The 22,323-nt window shown below is 31.4% G+C and overlaps 1 protein-coding gene and 1 long non-coding RNA gene across 3 annotated transcripts; one reads left to right on the plus strand and one right to left on the minus strand.

Moving 5' to 3' along the window:
* Positions 1-1,454: 1,454 nt before the first annotated feature.
* LOC145939952 (uncharacterized) lies at positions 1,455-11,999 on the minus strand. 2 transcript variants are annotated; one of them, XR_014425928.1, is made up of 3 exons: positions 11,829-11,843; positions 1,680-1,868; positions 1,455-1,595 (listed from the first exon to the last, which is right to left on the minus strand). It is a non-coding gene; the product is annotated as an uncharacterized LOC145939952 (long non-coding RNA). The 2 variants fall into 2 exon arrangements; XR_014425929.1 differs by lacking the exons at positions 1,455-1,595; positions 1,680-1,868 and adding an exon at positions 8,865-10,960 and having other exon boundaries at positions 11,829-11,999.
* On the plus strand, positions 1,866-22,123 carry LOC145939948 (pyrokinin-1 receptor). The gene is made up of 3 exons (XM_083044619.1): positions 1,866-3,399; positions 18,405-18,631; positions 19,008-22,123. Exons 1-3 carry the CDS (start codon positions 2,574-2,576, stop codon positions 19,596-19,598), a joined length of 1,644 nt encoding a protein of 547 aa, XP_082900745.1. The 5' UTR covers positions 1,866-2,573; the 3' UTR covers positions 19,599-22,123.
* The last annotated feature ends 200 nt before the right edge of the window (positions 22,124-22,323 follow it).

Genomic DNA, 22,323 nt, shown 5'->3' on the forward strand with positions numbered 1-22,323 from the left:
ACATAACATTTGTCAATATAATAAAAGATGTTCGTGTCTCTCTTGGAGATTTTCGTCAAGCATAATTAGATCTTTCGTGGAAAAAAATTATTTTCCTTTAAAAAAAATGTGATTTTAAAGACGTTCGAGCTGTGGCTTTGTTTAACATAAACTTGGATGAATTATGCATGAAGGACAATTACTTTATTTTAATTACTTTATATATATATCATATACATATATATATACAATTTTTACCTGTGCAGTCTTCTAAGATCCGATTAATTTGTCTCTTCTTCCATTTACTCGACACAATTTATATCCATTCCACGTCCTAACATTAAACACTTAAATACTATCTATTTATATTGTTACGAATCGCGATAATGAATGAACCGGACCTCGCATTCAAGACGAGATACAAGAGACAAGTAAGGGATGACTGCTCGCGGTACGAATGCTTTGTGCACGGCTATACGAATATTAATTAACAAGATGAGATAATATGCAGGCTAATGTCCCGGTAAAGTTCATTGGTATAATAAATTGACGCGCAGCTCAACGTCCGCTTGTCAATCTGCATTTGTGCATACCGTGTGCCATTATTTGCAGTCGACTTTGCACTCGACAGACTGTACTCAAGTGCATCGCGGCACGGTAATCTAGGACAAGAATAACAGCGTCGATACGTTCGCAAACATTAAAGCCGAGGTAAACAGACGACACTTCAAACCAGGAACCACTGGTGGAAATGAGAAGTGTAATTGGCAATGAGAATAAAGACAAAGGAAACGAAGTGGAGTAAATTGAGGGTCGTAGTGGCTGGTGCTTCAAATGAAGCGAGCTATCGCTCTCGGCAGAGAGGTGGTCGTGTTGCAGGATCAGCGCGGATATCCTCAACGAGTTTCATTCGCGAATTTGCGAGCAATATTATGAAAGCACCGGGGAACGATATGGCTCCTCACATTGCTTTGATAAAATTATCGTCGAGTACAAATTGTTCCAGACCTTATTATCACTGTGACACTATTATCGAGAGATGAGTACGAAGGATGATAGTCCATTTCGTCATAACGATGTTCAACAGTCTAATAATTACAATAGTCGCAAATTAATTTTTAAGAAAAATAAATAAATTAGTATCTATGTAAGAGCAACAAGCGCGTGCTCTGTTTAACGAGCAATTTCGCGTTGATTTCGTTTTTCGGTAAAACATTTTAAAATAGAATTTTCCGCAGTTTGAAGTATATTTTAAATAACTCGATAAAATACAGCAAAATACCAGAAACGACCTTTTCTTGTTCGCTAAAATAAACATTTGCATATTTTATTTGATATATTTCCTTTTTAGGGCCAAATCATAGAAATATAAATGCATAGCGTGATAAAAAGATAAGATTTGTGACGAGATTTGTAAAAGGAAAGAAAAATAAGAGCAAGGTGACAGGAGTGGATACTTACTTCTCAGCTACTAAATAAATATACATAAGTATAATCTCTATTCCGAGGGATGGAATGACATCACAAACTCGTACAAGATTTTGACCGCAAATAAACGTCGCCGTAAAAAAGAAAAAAAAATCCGATCCAGCAGACACAGGTACACGAATAGCCAGCTGTAAAAAAAAAAGAGGGAACCCCATAGTTGTTCGCACATATAGTTGTCAAAGGAAAATATATATAAAAACGGAGAATCCTACCGATTCTGGAATGGTATATCCAAGAATATCGTATCGCGCCAGCGCTGAACTTGCCGGATGGAGGAACGGCCGGCGTCCTTCGGCGCGTCGCGGCGTCGGCAGTCGTGATTCGACCGGCGTCCGTAGCGGCAGGTAGACCATCCGCTCCTCTCGAGAGTATGAACGAACTCCTTTCACCCCTTCGCCCCCCTGCGCCCGAGGAAAACAAACTCGTTGAAGACACGCGTGAAATTGTCCCCAGGGGAGACCACCACGTGATCGCGCGCGTGTATATGAGAAACTTAAATAAAAAAAAAACTTCATCGATACAAAAGTGAAACAAGTAGAGGTGATATTTAATGAAGCTGTTTCTCTGTTTACGAGCGAGTTTCGTGTGAAGCACTTTGTGATCTTGGGCCTTACGTACATCTCGGCAATGAAATAAGTGATAACGAGTTATCCGTCAGTCGAAGAACAAACTTGGAAAAGATGCGAGATTCAGCAACTTCAGCACACAAGAAGAAAATCTATACGTAATTTCCTTCGGCGACCCTCTCTTCGGGGATTGATTCCGGACTTGGATCAAATAGAGATCAAGTTTCTCTCACCCTTATTTATTTGTGAGATATATCCAATATATCCTATGGGCAAGAAAAAAAGAAAACAGAGGAAAACTTGAGAACGTTTACTACGAAGGAAGAAGATGAGCAAAAGATAGAAGCTAGCGGTGCGTGAAATCGATGAAAATTTCATTTATCTCCTTCGTATGAGACCAACTGGCCGTCGATGAAAGAGACGAAAAAAGTTTGTGCACCAGTTTCGTCATAAACTATATTGGAAAAGAACTCGGACAGGGTCCAAGAATGTCAAAGAACGAAGAACTTTTTCTGCGCATCGAATAATTTCAGGATCGCGATGGCCCCCACGATAGCGTCGATCCTGTCAAACAACACCTACACAAGGACCAGCTACAACGATGGCCTGGCACCATCGGAAATTGGATATTTATTTAACGACACGTACGACTTCTCCGCCGTGTCATTCGGTTCGTATCGGGACTCCCTATACGTGGTGATACCGGTGACCATAATCTACGCGTCCATCTTTCTCACGGGCATCATCGGCAACATCAGCACGTGCATCGTGATCGCACGCAACAAGTCCATGCACACCGCAACAAATTATTATCTCTTCAGTCTTGCCGTGTCCGACCTGTTGCTACTCGTGTCGGGCCTACCGGCTGAGATGTACCAGGTCTGGTGCAAATATCCGTACATCTTCGGCGAAGACTTCTGCGTCCTACGTGGCCTTGCCTCGGAGACGTCGGTGAACGCATCGGTGCTCACCATAGCCGCCTTCACCGTCGAGAGATACGTGGCGATCTGTCATCCGTTTCTCTCGCAGACTCTGTCGAATCTTTCCCGCGTGATCAAGCTGATCCTCGTGATATGGTTGATGGCCCTGGCGTGTGCTTTACCGCAGGCGTTGCAATTCGGCGTGGTCCAGTACAGCGGCCACCCCGACATGGTCATGTGCACGGTTAAGAGGGTCATCGTCAATCACTCATTCGAACTGTCCACCTTCCTGTTCTTCATACTGCCGATGTGCCTCATCACGTTTCTCTACGTGCTGATCGGCCTCAAGCTCAGGAAATCGAACATGACTGTCCCGGGCAGAACCGAGTCGAGAAATTGCAGACACTATCCTGGAAGATCATCCAGGAGGGTGTTGAAGATGCTAGGTGAGTTTCTCGCTACGTCTTTGTGGTGTAATTTTTCATTTGCGACGATAAAAACGCGCGCGCTATTTATTTGGAACGCTTAGTGTGGCAAGCTTTACATTGAGTTTTTAATTACTGTTTCTTTTCCGTTGTCGCGTACTATGTGCAAACGACAGAATGTGTAACCGGGGTTTCTTTAGGTTTTTGATTTAATGCTTTAACATTTATGTAATGCCAACTCTAGTTAAACTTCGTAATTTTATGATTAATTATATGAGTTTACCGATTTTTATACGCTGAGGATGGTTCAAAGAAAGGACCGAAACGTTCGTATTTTTGTATGTATTTGATTCTATAATAAATGTGTATGTATGCCTCGTTAACTGCGCTTGGTCTTGATTGTCTTTATTTGATTATATTGTTATTTATTTGATCAAATTAAATTATTGTCGAGTGCTTGAAATAAATAATATCCGTCGTTTCATTTGGGTGAACGGCCGAATAAGAAAATGGATCAACAGCAACGTATCCTTGACTGCGCAGTTAAAAAAGGATACAAACAAATCATCTATTGTTGCACAATATGATAGATGTTGAAATCGTTCTATAAATCATCCTGTTTTTATATCTAAATGCACTTAACGTTTCCGCAAACTGCAAATAATTATCGCGCTGTTGCATCCGTAATAATATAATCGCGCGCAGTCGCTCTTAAAATGCATATTACTATCTTATAAAATTTCAATATGTAATAAAAGCGATTAACTGTTCGCGCGATGGTTTAAAAATAAACAACAGTGTCATTACAAATAAAATTAAATAAAAACAAAAGACTCGCCAGACAAATCGAAATATGCGTTCTTGTAAATAAAATTTCATACTTGCAAAAAATCGCTTAAAAATTCATTCAAAAAGAATACCGGTTTGCCAATATTAAATACCTTTTCGGAAATGATCTACAATCATCTCTCTAATCAAGTATATATAATGAGGCGTAGTATTATGTTATGCAACATGGAATATAACCACCAAGAACTGAGCAGAAGAAACTGTTTACTTATGCAAGTTTAATTCAGCGTTTTAAATATGCACGCTCACTTGTCATCATCAAACTTTCCATTAAAAATTTCAGGTCAGACACATTAAACTTTGCCTTGAATTGTTCAAAGTTGTTGAAAATCTCACAATTAACATTAAAGATATGCCGAATACTTGCTTTTTCATGTGGCGTGAAATTGTTATGTAAAACAAGAAATTATCATTCGTGACGATTTTATATCATAACATTGCATATGCAGTGTACCGTTGTTCACGTTCGATTCGATTGAGTTCAATTTGAGAAAAAATTTACAACGCACTTGCGTATCGAATTTTTAGTTCCATATATATGATTTTTTATCTTTTGCAAACCGAAGAGAGAATATTTGTATCTGTGACTGAATTGAAAATAACTGAAGTGAATGAAGAAGAACTGAAGTTAACTGAAGTGAATGAAAAAAAAAAAACAATAATTGTTTCTCGTTTTCTCAATTAGTCTCGTAATTCAAGATGAATCGCCAAATTTAAAACGTAAATTGATCGCGCGTGTAAAAGTCACGCATATACAAAAAAAAAAGATCGCTCGCGGCGATTGATCGTTTTATTATATTTACGATAGCTGTACGATAGTTGAACAAACAGCGCTCGCACTTATTTTGCATGATACACAAATGCATCTGCATATATTTACAGTTTTGTGTACTCTGTATTACTCCTCCGGGGGCAAATTCAGAAAATCTATCTCTATCGAATGTGTAAACTCGAAATAAGAACCTATGGTGTCAGTTATTTTTACATCGGTCGATACTTTCTTATTGGATGTTCAGCTGCCCTATAATTCTACATTTCATCAAAATCACTTGCATAGCGGGGCAAAAGTCCGAATATAAATTGCCACTGTTTGGTCGTTAATAAGTGGTTTTTATATTTATCCATATATTATATGTATACATATATATATATATATGTATACATATATATATATATATGTATACATATATATATATATATATATATATATATATGTATACATATATATATAATTTTATATATACATATAAAATAATATATGTATATTGAATTCCTACTTACGAAAAGAATATATACATATATATTCTTTTTGTAAGTAGAAGTAATAATTCAATATATATTATTTTGTGTACATTAAACTTTTATTACGTACGTTAGCTTTAGTAACTAAATATAGCAAAGTTTCGTGCAACTCAACTCTAGTGTTTATTCACTTTCTTCAAAATTTGATAAAATCGTTTCGCGCGCAGTGCTATAGAATTCTTACTCCATTTATTATGCACATACGTACAAACGTCTTTGAAAGAATAACGGCGCCGTACTCGTGTTTTCGTGTCTCTGAGAGATGTATTCGTCTTCCATCGGTGTAGCTGTATAATATTCTCTTTTATTAAATGCTATTTGTTCATATTTAGAGATACATTGCTTTGATGTACATAAATCTTCTTATCTTTTTATCGAAGGAATTAAAATTTCGTATTCTCACTCTCTTTCTCTCCCTTCCTATTTTTTTTCTCTTTCTGTCATTGCGCATCTAATAAAATAATTTTTTATACATTTTAAATTAAAATAAATATTATAAAAAATAAATTTATATAAATATGATTTTTAAATTCTACGGACTTTTAAAAGCTAGACACGGGTGATACTAAGTTTCAAGGGAATTAAAGGAATTTCAAGAGATTAATTCTGAAACTGAAATAGTTTTGCACAAATTTTACTTGGTAAGAGCAGTCACCTGGGCGAAAGAGCTCGATTCCCATGCAGCGACTCTATATATTTTCCCGATATTTTTCTAGTCTACACTTCTTTAGGGAGATAGAAGGGGGTGTTAAAAAATAAATTTCAGATTCTCTCGAGATTAATTTAAGTACTTGGTATCGTACTAAATAAAATGTATACTCCGAGCACAGTTTAGTTTCAGAAAAATTAATTTCTTTTATAAGATTTATGCACTATTACTCACGTCTGACTCTTAATAACGCGGCAAATTTAAATCATGTTTTTAACTTGAGAGCCTTATCAAGTCTTTTACTTAGTGAAATATTATAATTCTATATACTTGATAACTTCGTTATGATGTAATAAGAAATTAACATTCATAGCGTAATATTCCTTGCGCGGATCGCGCGACACAGCGGTTTTATGGCCGTAAAGCGCTATCGTGAACGACCTGGAAGATTTAAAGGTCACATCCCACCAAATCCAGTAAGATGCTTTGAGGCAGCATCTTCAAAGAGAATAAACGAATATGGAACATTTCATCGGTGTCTCAAAATACATTTATTTACGCACAACTTATTTTGAACGCACGTACGGCAACATAATGCGTCATATTAAATTAGACGTAATGCGACTTTAAATAAATTCATTTCACATCTTATTATCAATCGTCATTCGGATATGATTGAATATTTCTTATTCTTTTTATATTTCAGATTCGTCATCTTCAATTCCTTCTTACAAGTTTTTGTTCGTGGCATATGATCCTATTGTGTGTTTCTCGAAAAATTAATTCAATTTAGCGTTCCAGTAAGGTTTAAATTGTTTAACCTTTTGGAAAATTCCGGACTAGTAACTGACGCGTATATGCAACGATTCCGTAGCTTTAATGTTGCCTTGAGTGTCCTTTAATCATCTCAACTTTTATTCATCAAGTTCGAATAAATAAAGCAATCAACATGACGAATGCATCGTAATCATACGTGAGTGACATGAAAAATACGTCGCACGCGTATAAAGAAAAAAATGAGGACGAATTTAATTCTTCTTTACCGTAATATGAACCAATAACTCTCTCAGAAATTGCGTCAGCCACAGACAATATTCCTATATAGAAAATTGAAATAATCGCTGGATTAACTTCTGTGGGACACGATTCTGTAGGTACGCTGAGAAAAATATGAACAATCAAGATATATTACGAGCGAGATATTTTGTGATGAGTTAAATCGTTAAATTTTGAGACTTTATAATCTACATAGAAATAATTTTCTATAAAGATATTATAAAAATCTACTTGTTAACATTACATTTTAATATTTCCTAGCATCTTTTATCTTCGATTAATAAATGCATATTTTATTTTACTCGTATGAAATTTATTCGTGATAAAATCTGTAATAAGATAATTAAAATAATGTACGAACATAGTTATATCAAATGCCTATCCTTGAACGCGTAATTTTCTCATTAGGCAAATAATATAGAGATAATGAAATATATATATATATATATATATATATATATATATACAATATATTTATCAGTCGTATACTCTAACATAAAGGTAATGCTATATATAATGCCTTTCTCTATAATCAAAAATTATCATCAATCCTTACATAGCCTAAGATAAGGGTAATATATATATATATATATATATATATATATATATATATATATATATAATATGTCATTCTCTATAATCACAAATTATCATTCGATCGCGACTGATGAGATAACACGCGCACATATATAGTCAATTCTCAATTATCGAATTAAGACACACTACTGAGAGAAAGAAATTACATTTTATCGATATAGCATCGAAAGTTTTCACGCACTCAATTAACTTTTTTATTCCATCGTTTATCATGAGAAGAATTTCTTTCTTCTCTGATCGAGTTCGATAAAAGATAACGATTGTGTAAACGCATATCTAATTAGAACACTCGAATACAATCTAATTAAATATCGATCGTGTCTTCAAGAGCTCATGTACTTTGAGAAGAATTACATGTAAAATAAGAACAACACACATAAAAAGTATAATTTTCTCGTTCCTTTGTTTTATTCTCAACTTCTTCGTTTCTCTAAAATTCTTTCAAAGTCGCTCGAACAATATAATTCTATCAAGTCGCTGGAGAAACATAGTATACTATGTTAACAATACAATGTCGCGCGAAAGCTCGACTACACTGAGAAAAATGTCCAGCAATTTTAATCGGAAAAAACCGTTCAGCACTGTATCCGATCGATTTTCAGTACTTTTCGATCGGATCTAAACCTATCCGATAAGATGATATCCGATGAAAGGTTATTTCCGATGAAATGTGAACGGAAAATGAGCCGTCATTTATTTATCCGTTCAAATATGATCGGATTAATATACAACTTGATCAGACATTGCACTTGATCGGATAAAATTAAAGTATTTTCTAATATGTTATATCCGATCAAAAATAAATCCGATGAAATATAATAACCGATCAAATATAATAATATCCGATCAAATATTACCGGCGCAGAACGTATTGCGCAGAGCCGTAGAGACTCGTTTCTGGCATTAATCGCCGAGTCATTGCCTGCGACATCTTGCGATCTGCAACAATTGCGTCGTGTTACGAATATAATTCCGTATAATTTCTATATTAAGCTCTGTGCTTGTGCGAGTGAAGTTTTTTCCTTTTTGCAGTACATTGATAAATATATATTAATAAAATAAGCAGTGGAATGATGGGATAAACGCCGGATTAAAAAAAAAATATTTATATATATATATATATATATATATATATGCATTCATTTTACATCGGACAATTTTCATCAGAAATCCGTTCACGTAATATATATATATATATATATTATATACGCGGTGACTGTTATGTGATTTTGCGACTCCTAGTTCGCGAGCAGCGTCGAAACGTCGTGTTTCCGCATATGAAAATTGTCCAATGTAAAATGAATGCATATTTTATATATATATATATATATATATATAATAGGAAATTTCCGATCAGGACTAAGAGATCTATTAATCGGATATGATGTGATCGGATTATCCGTTGAAAAAGTAACAAACGGATCTTTCCGATTAGATGTTTTTTAATCGGATATTTCTGATCGGATGTTTGCTAATCGGAATTTTCTAATCGGATATATTTGATCGGTCATTTTAACTTTGATCGGTTTTCTTTTCCGATTAATAAGATCGGTAATATCCGTTTGTTACCTTTTGATCGGATTATCCGATCATTTTTAATCGGAAAAATCATGGATTTTTCTCTCAGTGTATAGTAATTATTGGAAAACACTTCTATAGAATAATTAAGGATGATTGATAGTAACACATCGGTGTTGCATTAAGATTTCGTTGTGTTCGAGAAGATTTCATAAATGTCTTGCACTATATTTTACTTTATTGTGTGTGTAGCGCTACATTAATAAAATTAATAAAATTATGATATGTGTTTGAGAGGAAGAATACTTTTTTCTTTAATAATTTATAATCTCTACATGTCCAATCATCAGGATGATAAATGTAATTAAAGTTCCTTGATTATTCCGAAGAAGTTCGCGCGAAAAGTTGCAATTAGTGTTAAATTCGTCGGTGAAGGTCTGCACGATTTTAATCTAATATATCTTTATGATCCTAACAAGCGCAAAAAGTTTTTTTACTCCCGTATATCACTTTTAGATTTTTAATTAAATTTCTGATTAAATCATTTGACTGAAGGATTACCGACATATCGACAGTTGCATAAAAGAGTTGCATACATTGCCGTGTTTACATGACATTTGTACGTTTTAATGTGCGATCTAAAATCTGACGAGATTTTACGATCGACATGTGCACGTTTAAAATGATGCAATAAGATGAGAGCCACATGTAGCTTCTATGATTAATAAATCTATCGAAAACAAATGTCATGTACACTGGTAATATGATCAAAGCGTCTGATTGGCGATACAGACTCTTTTATATATATACAATATATAAAGGCCAAATGTCTCGCACTCTAATCGAGCATAATATGAACATTAGATCCGACAATATAATAGCAACCATTCTGCTGAACGAATATGTGTTGCTCATCATTTCGATTGATTGATTGAATTTTTGTTGATAGGCCTAGATTAATTGTTGCAACGAGACTATCCAATTTTCAATAGTAAGCATTATTACGTGTTAACACGGATAGACAAATTATCAATGATTCAATCAAACATAATGTTTCTTTCTATTCTGCATATAAATTATTATTTAAAACATTTTTTTAATACTCACAATTAAAATTTACATTTTTGTTAAAATAAAATTGAATGTAGATATTTACGTTGTAGTTGTAGAGCATAGATCATGATAGATATGACACGTCAATGTCGATGTCAAAAATGTGAAATATTTTTGACATCGACATTGGACAGAGGTCGCCGAATATCGCGACGCTTTTGAATATTCAATGCGCGTCCCGCATAATGTAACGATGTGCTGCCGATCGTTTTCAGCAGGAAAATGTAGGGGCGTCGTTTGAGGGAAAACGAATCTTTGTCCTGGCTAAATCATCCTCGGTTTCCAATAATAGTGAGAAGGATGAATTGCGTCGCAAAATAGAAGGATTACTGTCGGCTATGTGGAAACAGTAGGGAGAATACCCTCAATCGCGAATGTTTTTTCAAGATATCTCACGTGTAGCCGTGAGAAACGTTCAATTTCAGTGATTCAGATAATCAAACATTTCTCGCATGATTATCATCACACATGAATTCTCTCTCATTGTCAGAGTAAATACTGCAAAATAATATTTAATTAGAATAGTTTTAACTTTTTATTGGCTAAAAATAGATAATACTATGCAAGTGTAACATATATATAGAAAGAAAATATATTGTATTAGAAATAACAAAACATATATCATTCTTGAAAATACATATTACATTTTTTTATTTTTAAACGCATTTATATGAACGATTTGGATCTGACGCGTTGCATTAAATTTTTGATCATACTTAGGACGCACAAAATTATGACATTTATGAAACGGAGGAAAACAATCAGCATAATCTCAAAAAAACGAAAGCAAAAATCTGTCGCAATTTATTTCCGATCAATCTCTTCCAAATGAAAGCAAAATACGGAAGTGATATCCCTAAATTAGCTGGAGAGAAAATCAAAAAAGAAAAAGATGGATTGTGTTTCGACGGAGCTTACTCCACATTTCTCCAAGTGCCCTTCTAGGTAAATGGGTCTCTTACGACGACTACTATGGATTTCTCAATAGTGTTTTTTTATTATCCATCGTATATGGCGTAGGTATTGCACGTAATAAAGAACGCGTTTTCTTACCACGATCAATCCGTCAATGGACTGTTATTATTTGCGGTGACATGCGCGCATCGGAGATAATTTAATATAATATCTTGAAATATTGACAGAGAAAATGCATACAATATATAATTAATTTTAATAACTGTTCAAATGAAAATCGATGAAATAATTAACAGTCCATTATAAAATAAAAAGAGAACAAATGTAAGCGTCAACGCATCTTTAATTTATTAAATCAAACGAATTATTATCTTCGCTTAATCATAATAATTTAATAATTGGAAAATTAATATACAAATATAATATAATTTGTGATAGTGCAGTTACTTACTTTGCATGTTCGTTCGTATTGTACATCGCACGATTGACTCGACAACTGATATAATGCGTTACATTTAAATAGTCGACGATGCGTTTCCGCAAAATTTTACAAGTCACGTCAAGTCTAATATATTATTCTTGCATGTTGAAATTGTAATAGCGAATAATCAAATTTCCTCAATATTTCTAATAAAACTGAAATTTGGAGTGCGTAATTTAATATATTATTCTTTTATACTTTGTTCCTTTTAATATGTAGCCTTCAAATATAATATCAAACATAATTTTACACCATGTAAAAAGGTATTATACATTTAGTTTTCGAACTGAATCAGTTTTATTAGTGAATCATTTTGTATATTCCACTACGTAAAAAAGTATTACGCAGGTAAAAGGAACAAACCTGTTTCTTTGGGAAGTTAATCCTCAATCAATTTCATGCTATACATATATTGTATACGTATATGCATATATATAAAATATATATAAGTTATCTCTATATTTAAGTTGCCATCCATCGTGTCTCGGTCATTATCTATTTCATTTCATGTTTACATAATGAGATCACAAGCATACAAAAACGAATCATAGGAGAATTTCACTTTTTATGGCAAACCATGGTCATTATATGTTACAAATTATTATTTATTGTACAATTATTTTATACTTTGCAAGGTAATATTTCCGACTAAAAGATAATCATATTTTATCATTTGCATAGAACTTGCAAACAAGCTACAAAGTAGGTGAGCTTATGCGAAGGGCATTGCGTACTCACGCTACAGTGTCTCTCAAATACATTCGTATCATGTTGACGAAGTAAACTCTGCCCACACAAGTTTAATAAGCCTTGCCGTTCAACACACGCGTTTCCTCGCAATATGGGTTTCCCCATGCTCTATTACTAATCACAAGCATTAAACTTTCCGCGAACTCTATTTTCTATAAGATTTTACATTAAATCAGGCATAATCGATTGAGCTGAAAATAAACGCATTACTCATAATAAATGTAAGTATTGCACAAACGACTTTGAACATTTGTCACATCGCCCACAATGCTGCTTTTTTTCCTGACAAAAAGCGTGTGAGCAGATAAAATCAAAACCCGATCATGTGTCATGAGATATCTTTCTCTTTCTGCCTTTTGATATATATTACCGCGTGCCAAGATATCCAAAATGTATACATCATTGCATTAATTATTTTTACCTTTATTAAAATTCACCATTATGATAGAGACTAATGCAAGTTGAAATTAAATGAAAGAGTGATGAAAAAAAATGTATTTTAACAAGTACTTTATTAAATCTGATATTTTTGACGGGAATGTTTCGAGCTTCATTTCGAATTCTTTCCAAGCTGGAAGATATAAAATCAAGTATAGCTATTATGTTATGTAAAATAAATAATAACCTAAAAAGTAAGAAAAAATAGCAAATTAATAATGTGAACGAAGTTTACACACATATATAAATTACATATATATATATATATATATATATATATATATATCATCGATGAACAAAATGTGAAATGCATAATGCGATATATAATACAAAGAAATTAAATGCGAAATAATCTAAGAAATTTTAAAATCACTTTAATAAAAATACAGAAAATATGTAATCTTGAGTAAGAAGAAAAAGAATGTAAAATAGAAATAACATCTAAAATATGGTTGATATTTATGAAAAATAAATAACACAGCCAAACTATATGTCATTCAGATAATTTCAGATATCTATCTCATTCTTCCTCTTTCTCTAAGAATTTAATTAAAATATAAAGTAGATATATATACAGGGTTTCTATAAAGTCTATTGTCATTCTTACATTTCGCAAACGGCTCAAATTTATGAAAAACCGCGAAATACGTGTACGAAGGTTTCGAGGGGCTACTAACTTTCTTAAAAGAAGCCCCTCGAAACGTTCATACACGTATTTCGCGGTTTTTCATAATTTTAAGCCGTTTGCGAAATATAAGAGTGACAACAGACTTTATAGAAACCCTGTATATATATTTTTAGTACATTTGTATATATAAAGATAAATTATTTTTATAAAACAAATTTTAACAACAAAAATTATTTTCTGGAAAATAAAACATTATTTTAATATCTCTTTAATATCTCTTAATTTTGTTTCATATTTTAATAATATATATGACACATTTTTTTACTTACTTTTACATATATACAGCATAATAATAATCTATGCATAAAGGCACAAGAGAAAAAACTCTCTATATTGCAAGGTTATATAAAATAATATACTATTGCTTATAATTATACTTGTATAAAATAATGGGTGATAAAAGATTTAATAGAATATAATAACATCTGATAGCAAATAATCATGTATAAGCACCTCTTTCGCATTTTCTTTTATATGATAATAAAAGCGGATCAAAGTCTTAAACATAATTTGCGAAAAAAGATACGTAGAAAACTTCAGAAATCACAATAGATATTTATTTGCCGATGTCTTATTTAATGTTTTTCAAAAACATTAATGGTCCTTCATTTTAATAAACGTAGATTAAAATATAATTTTTTCATTATATAATCAATCTTGAGTTATATCAGTATACATTGCAATTTCATTATGTTAAACATTTATAAGTATTAATTATATCATTTATGACAAAGCAAATACGTATTACATACACGCATTTAGTGCTGTAATTAATACTCCATACACTTTAGAGAACAATAAACCAGCGCAATTGCAGATTATATATATAGAATATTTTAATATGAGAACGAAAAAGAGACAACAATATTATTTTTACAAATATTTTTTGAGACATAAGAAAATTTTTGTCATATTTATTAAATTTACACCAGTGAACAATCGCGCTTTTATTAATACGAAAATTTTTTGTGGAAACACACATAAGATACGACAGAGTGATAATGCAATAATTTGAAATTAAGTATGTATATAACACATTTATTAAGCACATCTTTCCTTTCCAAATAAATTCAATATATACATACAATATATATACACTAAAGATAGCTCTCTATCAAACAAAAGGCTAAAACAAAATGTATCATATAAGTGACTTAAATAAACATCAATGTCAAACGAAGAAGAAAATTTTTATTAATAAGTTTAGATAGAAAAGTTTATTATATTGAAAAAGTAAACACACACATAATTAGCTGACACTAGCAAGAAAAGATTGTTAATAAAAATTTTTAAATACGTAGATAATTGTTAAAATATCTTTTATAAGTTAGATGTTTTGATACTTGTGTTTTTTCAGCCACAATTATATAATATACATAAAAAAAAGATAAAGAAGAATCTTTCATCTGAATTATGACGAATCTCGGAGAAGTAACGGAAAATTAGCAAGACCACAAGAGATGAAATCATATTCCATCATTACACATCATAGTCAAATTTGCGCGTTTACAATGCTGTCTATCTATTCTTGTCCATAGTAATCACTGTAAATACTGTAGTTTGTCTGGTGCGTGCGTGTATGATTAAGTCTTTGTCCGGTAGTCTATGTTTTTGTTGTAAATAAGGAATTAATATGTTGTCAATGCTGTTGTCGAAGCTCTTAGATCACGTATTATAAAAATTGTTAAAGTCATTTTCTTAATGTAAGTTTATGTAAATGCCATTGATACAAATTCTATAAACAAAAATAAAAACTGAACAAAGCGATATTCGAACAAGAACTTTTATAGACAAAAGTTTTATAAAACTGTAAACTCATCTTCAAAAAGATAATGAGTCTAACAATATCAAAAACAGAATAGTAAATTAAGCCGAATAACTTAATTAGACAAAATAGTATAATAAATTAAACAAATTTAGATTAAGCTTCTTATATTTATAGTAATCGAAATGAGACGAAACTTTTCGCAAACCGAGTTTTTATAAACATCAACTGATATAAAAGTGCGCCTGTACTAATTGTAAGAGACAACGTTATTAAGAATTGTTATTCGAAAGTATTTCAAATAACGAAAAGTATATAGGTATAAATAAATAATTTTACAAACGCTAAATAATTTTAAGTAAGCAATGAAGATTAATAATCTATTGAATTAAATGTCATGGTTTGGAAATAATGAAAAAATTCTGGTTTTAACATCTTGTCTAATAAATCAATATCTTTCATAATATTTAGCCATTGTTTTGTTGTATAATAAAAATTATTTCCAAAATCAAAATCTTTTAATAATTAATCTAAAATATCTATATTATGCAATTTATAATGATTATGTTCCAGCATATGTTGAAGACAACTATTTTGAAAAATGCTGTTTTATATCATAATTTAATTATATTTTCATTAAAATTTTTATTGATACGCGTTTATGAATACTTGTCAAAACAAACGAACGCATTTTGCTTTATGAAAATACATAGGTCATTAATGAAAAATGCATTGGTCATTCTGTGATATGTGTTTTGATAACGGCTGATAATTAAACGAAATTTCAAAGTACCGCATCGGTTAATTTGCATGATTATTATAGCATCCACTTTATCGTAATGCTTTTGTCGTGGAATATCGAATTTGTTAACGCAATCTTTGTTTGTTGATACAGATAATATTTATTCTGCTTCGATATTTGAGCCGTTTTAAAAATGTCTTATAAAAAATATTTCCGATCTTGTAAATATAATTACATAAATTTTTCCGGTGTTATCCGACCCCATTTTTTATTGAAAGAAAAATATTTGGAATATTAGTCGATTTCTTCATGTTTATAATACATATAAAATTTTTAAACATATCTATACAGGATGTTTTCAGTATTTATAATGTCACCGTGATATTTAATTTAATGTATATGTGTGAATGATTAATCTCCGCTACTTGATGCCACTTAGCATTTGTAAAATTATTTATTATGCATTACTCACTGGTTTATATTCCATTAATCTATCATTGATTGATTGGACGATCCAAATGTAATAAAATTAAAGAAAAAGTTTTAAAAATTTACTCGTATATTGAAACAAAAAGATATGATTAAAAACAGCTTATTTAATATCTTTGAAATTATTAATATTTTGTGTAATGGTAAGAAACCGTGATAATTCAGAAATCGTTGTCAAAGCACGCCTTGAATGAACTGACTTTCGTAAAGAACGAACGAAACTACACTACAAGTGCAATCGCAAATATAGGTGACTAAAATGTATGAAAGAAAAAGTTTGTGTGAGTAAATGGAGACATGAATCACATAGATATATGCGATAAGAAACCCCGTTTCAGCTGATATGTACGCGGCGATTATGTTTATACCTTATTTAGTAACGCGCGACACCGAAACAATTGAAGGTCGTTGAAGGATATATTTTTTGCCTCAGTTTTTATCTGCGTATCGAGTTTTGGAGTCTCCGAGCCGTGTTCACTCGAGCGAGAAGAAATTGGAGATAACGCGAGAAGGATACGACGAGGACTAGAGAAGGATGCGAGATGTTTCGCGAGTCAATGAATCTCTCTCTCTTCTTTCATTGAATAGAGGAATTGAGCGATACTGACAATTTCTCAATTATTTCGCTCGGCTTATTTAGGTCAGAAAATTCAAGATGTCATCGATATATCGTGAGACATGTCACGCATATTATAATTAATTTGTCCTGCAATGATTTTCTATTGTACTATAAGAATTGAATAATTACGATTATTATAGCTATCGATTTGACGCGAATTATTTAATTCAGACAATACGAGACGCTACACCAATAAAAATCGCGAGATAGTTTATCAGATTAACAACTCTCCCAAGTTCCGGTTTTTATTGGATTATGATAAAGCGAAAATTTACTAATTAAATTTTGAAATAATACGTTATAAAGATTAAAATAATATGTTTTAAATAATATGTTATAATAATTTAAGCTCGATTAATATTTTTGACAGTTATCAGCTGATTTCTGTCAAAAAATATTAATCGAGGATAAGGATATTATAACATATTATTTAAAACATATTACTATTTTAATTTTTTTAACATATTATTTCAAAATTTAATTAGCAAATTAACGCTTTATTAATATTTTTGACAGAAATCAGCTGATTAAAGCGTTAATTTGCTAATTAAATTTAAAAATAAAAATGTTTTAAAAATTTAAATAGTAATATGTTTTAAATAAAATATGTTATAGTTCTTCTAACTCGATTAATATTTTTGACAGTTATCAGCTGATTTCTGTCAAAAAATATTAATCGAGTTTAAAGTATTATAACATATTATTATTTACAACATTATTATTTTAATTTCTATAACATATTTTTATTTTAAAATTTAGTTAGTAAATTAACGTTTTAATCAGCTGATTTCTGTCGACTTAACATGCCTTTCTTTTAGAAAGGCAAAAGGATATAAGCATAGAAAAATATATTGCAAGAAAATAACAGACACAATAATTTTTTTAAAATGTTTTAAATTTATATTTTTGAAATAAATAAGCTTCTTAATTGTTATTGCTTCAGTAAATAAGCAATAATACTGACGCATGCATTTGTTACAATAATATGAAAAAATAGTAAATGATAATTCCATCTGATGGGCGCAAATTATACAAATGTTTATAAATTGTTGCAGTCGCAGTAGTGATAGCATTCTTCATTTGTTGGGCCCCGTTTCACGTACAACGATTAATCGCCATATATGGGACTAATACGGAGAATCACATCACATCGAACGGCCCTTGGATGGAGTTTCTCTACCTCTTAATGACCTATGTATCGGGTGTTCTCTATTACGTGTCCACAACAATCAACCCGATCCTTTACAACATTATGTCGAACAAATTCCGCATAGCGTTTACGGTAAGAAATTGTAAATCAAAATAGACTAGATGTTATCTAAAATTCATGTTATTAACTTTTTCATCAAAGTTATAAAGCATGATATAATTACGAGAAATTAAAATATAAATATCATAATAATCATTTAAAATTTAAGTATAGAAATAAAAACATTTCTTTAAAAAATATTATATATAGAGAAATATATTGCAAGAAAATAACAGACACAATAATTTTTTAAAAATGTTTAAAATTTATATTTTTGAAATAAATAAGCTTCTTAATTGTTATTGCTTCACTAAATACATAAATTTTGTCTATTTTTGAACTAAACATATTACTTTTTATATTTTTTTATATATCTTACTTGTCATTAATCTAGTTCAAATCGTTCCAGGAGACGTTATCGAAGAGCTGCAGACTTTCTGGATTGCCGGCGCGTCACGAACAACGCTCGTATTCCAGTCTATCAAGATCTCAACCAAGGACCATTGGTGCTTATGGTTCCAGGACAGCGGGAACCGGTAAAGGATCCGGTATAATAGCGGATAGCATGGAGGGTTCAGGAAATTCTATAGAAGACAGTCAAAAGCAGTCGATGAGTAATCCAGAAAATTTGTCAGAGCTCATCAGAACAAATTCAATACAGGAGGAATATATTAAAGAAGAAACGAGGAATAATAACAGTCTCCGACCGCCGGGCAACGAGCATTACAAGTCGCAGGAAGGCAAACGCGGCAAGGATCGATCGATTCACAGGAATCAGAACGCCTCGTGGAAGAGAATGATGTACAAGAGTGTGCATGTGGAAAATTCGGAGAAAAAATGGTGGAGGCTTTTAAAGTGGCTGCCTGGCTTTAAAATTTTAAAATTTCGTGGATCAACCGTGCCCGAGGATCGTGTGTTTGACGAATCCGGAAATCCTCGCGAGGAACTTCCAATGACTATGTGGAACGTCCGCGACAGCAACGAACAGCGACCTGTCTGAAAAGCGAATGTTCTTGCAAGATTCGAAATCTTTGAGAAGACTGACATTTTTGCCGATCTGCAGTTTTCGTGGACGATGCAACGTCACTAAAAATCATCACTCGATGGAAGATTACATGACGACGTACGACAGTACGACCAAATGACTCGAAAGTTCTCCCAAGAAGTGATTTTAAGAACTTCTTTACTAATAGAGAAGAGGCTGAAATAAGAGTGTGATGTTTGTAGCTCCCATTCTCGTGATTAATTCGAAAAAGTTCCATTAAGTATATCCAACGAGCGTAGAGGATAAGAAAATTTCTAGAAGAAAAGCCATAAAGTTTGACGCGGTGATATACCATTCATATTTGCCAAGCGAGTTTTATCGCTGGCGTCCGACGTTCTGCACAAATCTACAAATAAATTCAAAGCATCAAAAAGATAAACATGTCGGGAATATTGCGGTCTTATATAGTAGTGATATAATAAATTAAATAGCATACTGCGATCCGACTCATAAATCTTCCCGGAATGCACTTTCGTCAAGTACGCACTCCTTGATCAGCAAAGATTTTCTTCTATATTACTTTAATCTATTGGAACACGTATGATGTATATGTACATGAAAATAATTTGATATGCGAGTATCATTTTGTTTTTTATTTTATTTTTGAATTCTTTCATATTTCCGAGTGTCCCCCAATGGATAACTAAAATATTGGGCATAAAAATATTAAATATTAAAAATTTAATTTAAACAAAAAGCTCTATAAAAAATTGAATAAAAATTTTATTTGAGCTTTTCGTCATTCATTTTCTGCTTCGTAAAGAATGACAAAGTGCCAAATATTTTGCTACATAAATATCATAAATAATTATCATCAAATACGAAAACATTATATATAGTCATTTTAATAATTAATGTAATCACTTAAAATACTATGTAATGTATAATACGCGTTTACAATAAGTCAAATAAGAATGATTACTTCGGATAACGAAGTTTCATGGGCGTCAACGATTATTATGCGTGTCAAGTGTTTTATGAATGCATCGCGTATCCTTTTGACATCGCGTGCGATAAATCGCATCAGTTGGTTTTGAAATAAAATCTAAACACGCTATCACCTGTAAATTTATTTTTTAAAAAAGAAAATATTATATAAAATTATTTCTGTTAATCTCTGATTATATCAGAACATACTTTATATTTATATCGATTTTATTGCAAAATTAAATCTTTAAAGACAGTAGCAGAGAGCAGAGACAACCTTACGTAATTGTATAGAATGTATCTTATAACGTACAATATTTGGTGTAAGATACTGTGACTCTCTTTATGTTGGTTGAATTTTGACAATGTGTGATATTATTTGTTATGTAAATAATAATGTGAATATGTAAGTGTAAATTATTAACTGTAATAAATTCTCCACCGTTTTTTTTAATTAATTTGAACCGCATGTCTTTTTACTGAATGTTAATTATAGATAGACATCTGTATCTTTTTATTCTTTTTTTCCTATTAAATTGGTTGTGAATTATACCCTGTTTGAAAAATAATTTTATTGCATTCCTATATTTTATATATCACGCGCAGTTATCTATAATTTTCATAAATAGTGCCATAAAAGATCATATTTAGTATCATGTATTTTCGTATTCGTGTCCCTGAAAATTATTTCAGGAGTTGGGGACCAAGGTATAATTAATATTTTGACAGCTGCGCAGGAATATATTTGAATTAATGGAGAAATAATTTTTTGGAGCTGCATGTGGACGGTAGAAAATATATCTTGAAACCGCACACGTGGATAGTAGAAAATATATTCTACGATGCATCTCTCTCTATAATTTCTGCGTATATTTTAAAAATCTACAACACACATTTTGCTGCATTGAATGATTGAGTAATGGAAACGAACTGACTGATAAAAATTGCACATGTGAATAAAACATTAAATTTATTCTCTGCAATATACTTTCTCTTTGTAAAGTTAGTTACGGCATTTCTTAATTTTACATGTGGATTTCTACCGCATGTGTAATCTTTAAAAAGGAAACATAAAAAAATATTTTTTACTTGAAAAAATAAAATTAGAGCAGGCACTCTGCCTACAAATAGACATAAATGTAAATTGAATTATATATACAATATTTTATTATTTGCTCATAACATAAAGCCAAATATATGTATAAAATGTCTAGCATATAACAATATAATATTGTGCCTGTGAAGAAAATAAATATAAAATAATTCACGTGAATAGACAATATATTCCATAGAGTGCATCTCTCTATTATCTCTGCAGAATATTTTGAAAAAACAAAATACACATTGTGCTCCTGCAACGTTAAACAAAAAATAACGTACAACGCATATAAATTGGCTTATACAACCATGTAGATAAAATCTTCATATAAAGTTTATTCTCCATGTGATGTTTTTTTTCCTTTGATTGCATTTTTTTAAATCCCCGCATGAATTTCTACCATACAAAAAACATATTTTTTAAAAAGTATTTTTAGAAGAAATAAGAAAAGAATGCGTTAAATATATATGTGCCTCTCAATAATAAAAAATACAAATAAAATGTATGTATTTAATTATCTGTTCATAACACAAAGCTAAATTTATGTATAAAAATGTATAATATATAACAATATATAACCTGTGTTTATATTATAACTAAAAATAAATATAAAGTAAGTATATATAGATTGTACACTTTTTCGAGTATTTAAAT

The sequence above is a fragment of the Prenolepis imparis genome, unplaced genomic scaffold (assembly GCF_030444845.1).
Source record: "Prenolepis imparis isolate NDT839.2.m4 unplaced genomic scaffold, iyPreImpa1.0 SCAF_8, whole genome shotgun sequence".
Taxonomy (NCBI): Eukaryota; Metazoa; Arthropoda; class Insecta; order Hymenoptera; family Formicidae; genus Prenolepis; species Prenolepis imparis.

Excerpts from the sequence above, each read along its gene's own strand:
- LOC145939948 (XM_083044619.1), top strand. The coding sequence starts at position 2,574 with ATGGCCCCCACGATAGCGTCGATCCTGTCAAACAACACCTACACAAGG. Across the intron at positions 3,400-18,404 it reads GAGGGTGTTGAAGATGCTAG|TCGCAGTAGTGATAGCATTC; the intron begins GTGAGTTTCTCG and ends AAATTGTTGCAG. Across the intron at positions 18,632-19,007 it reads AATTCCGCATAGCGTTTACG|GAGACGTTATCGAAGAGCTG; the intron begins GTAAGAAATTGT and ends AAATCGTTCCAG.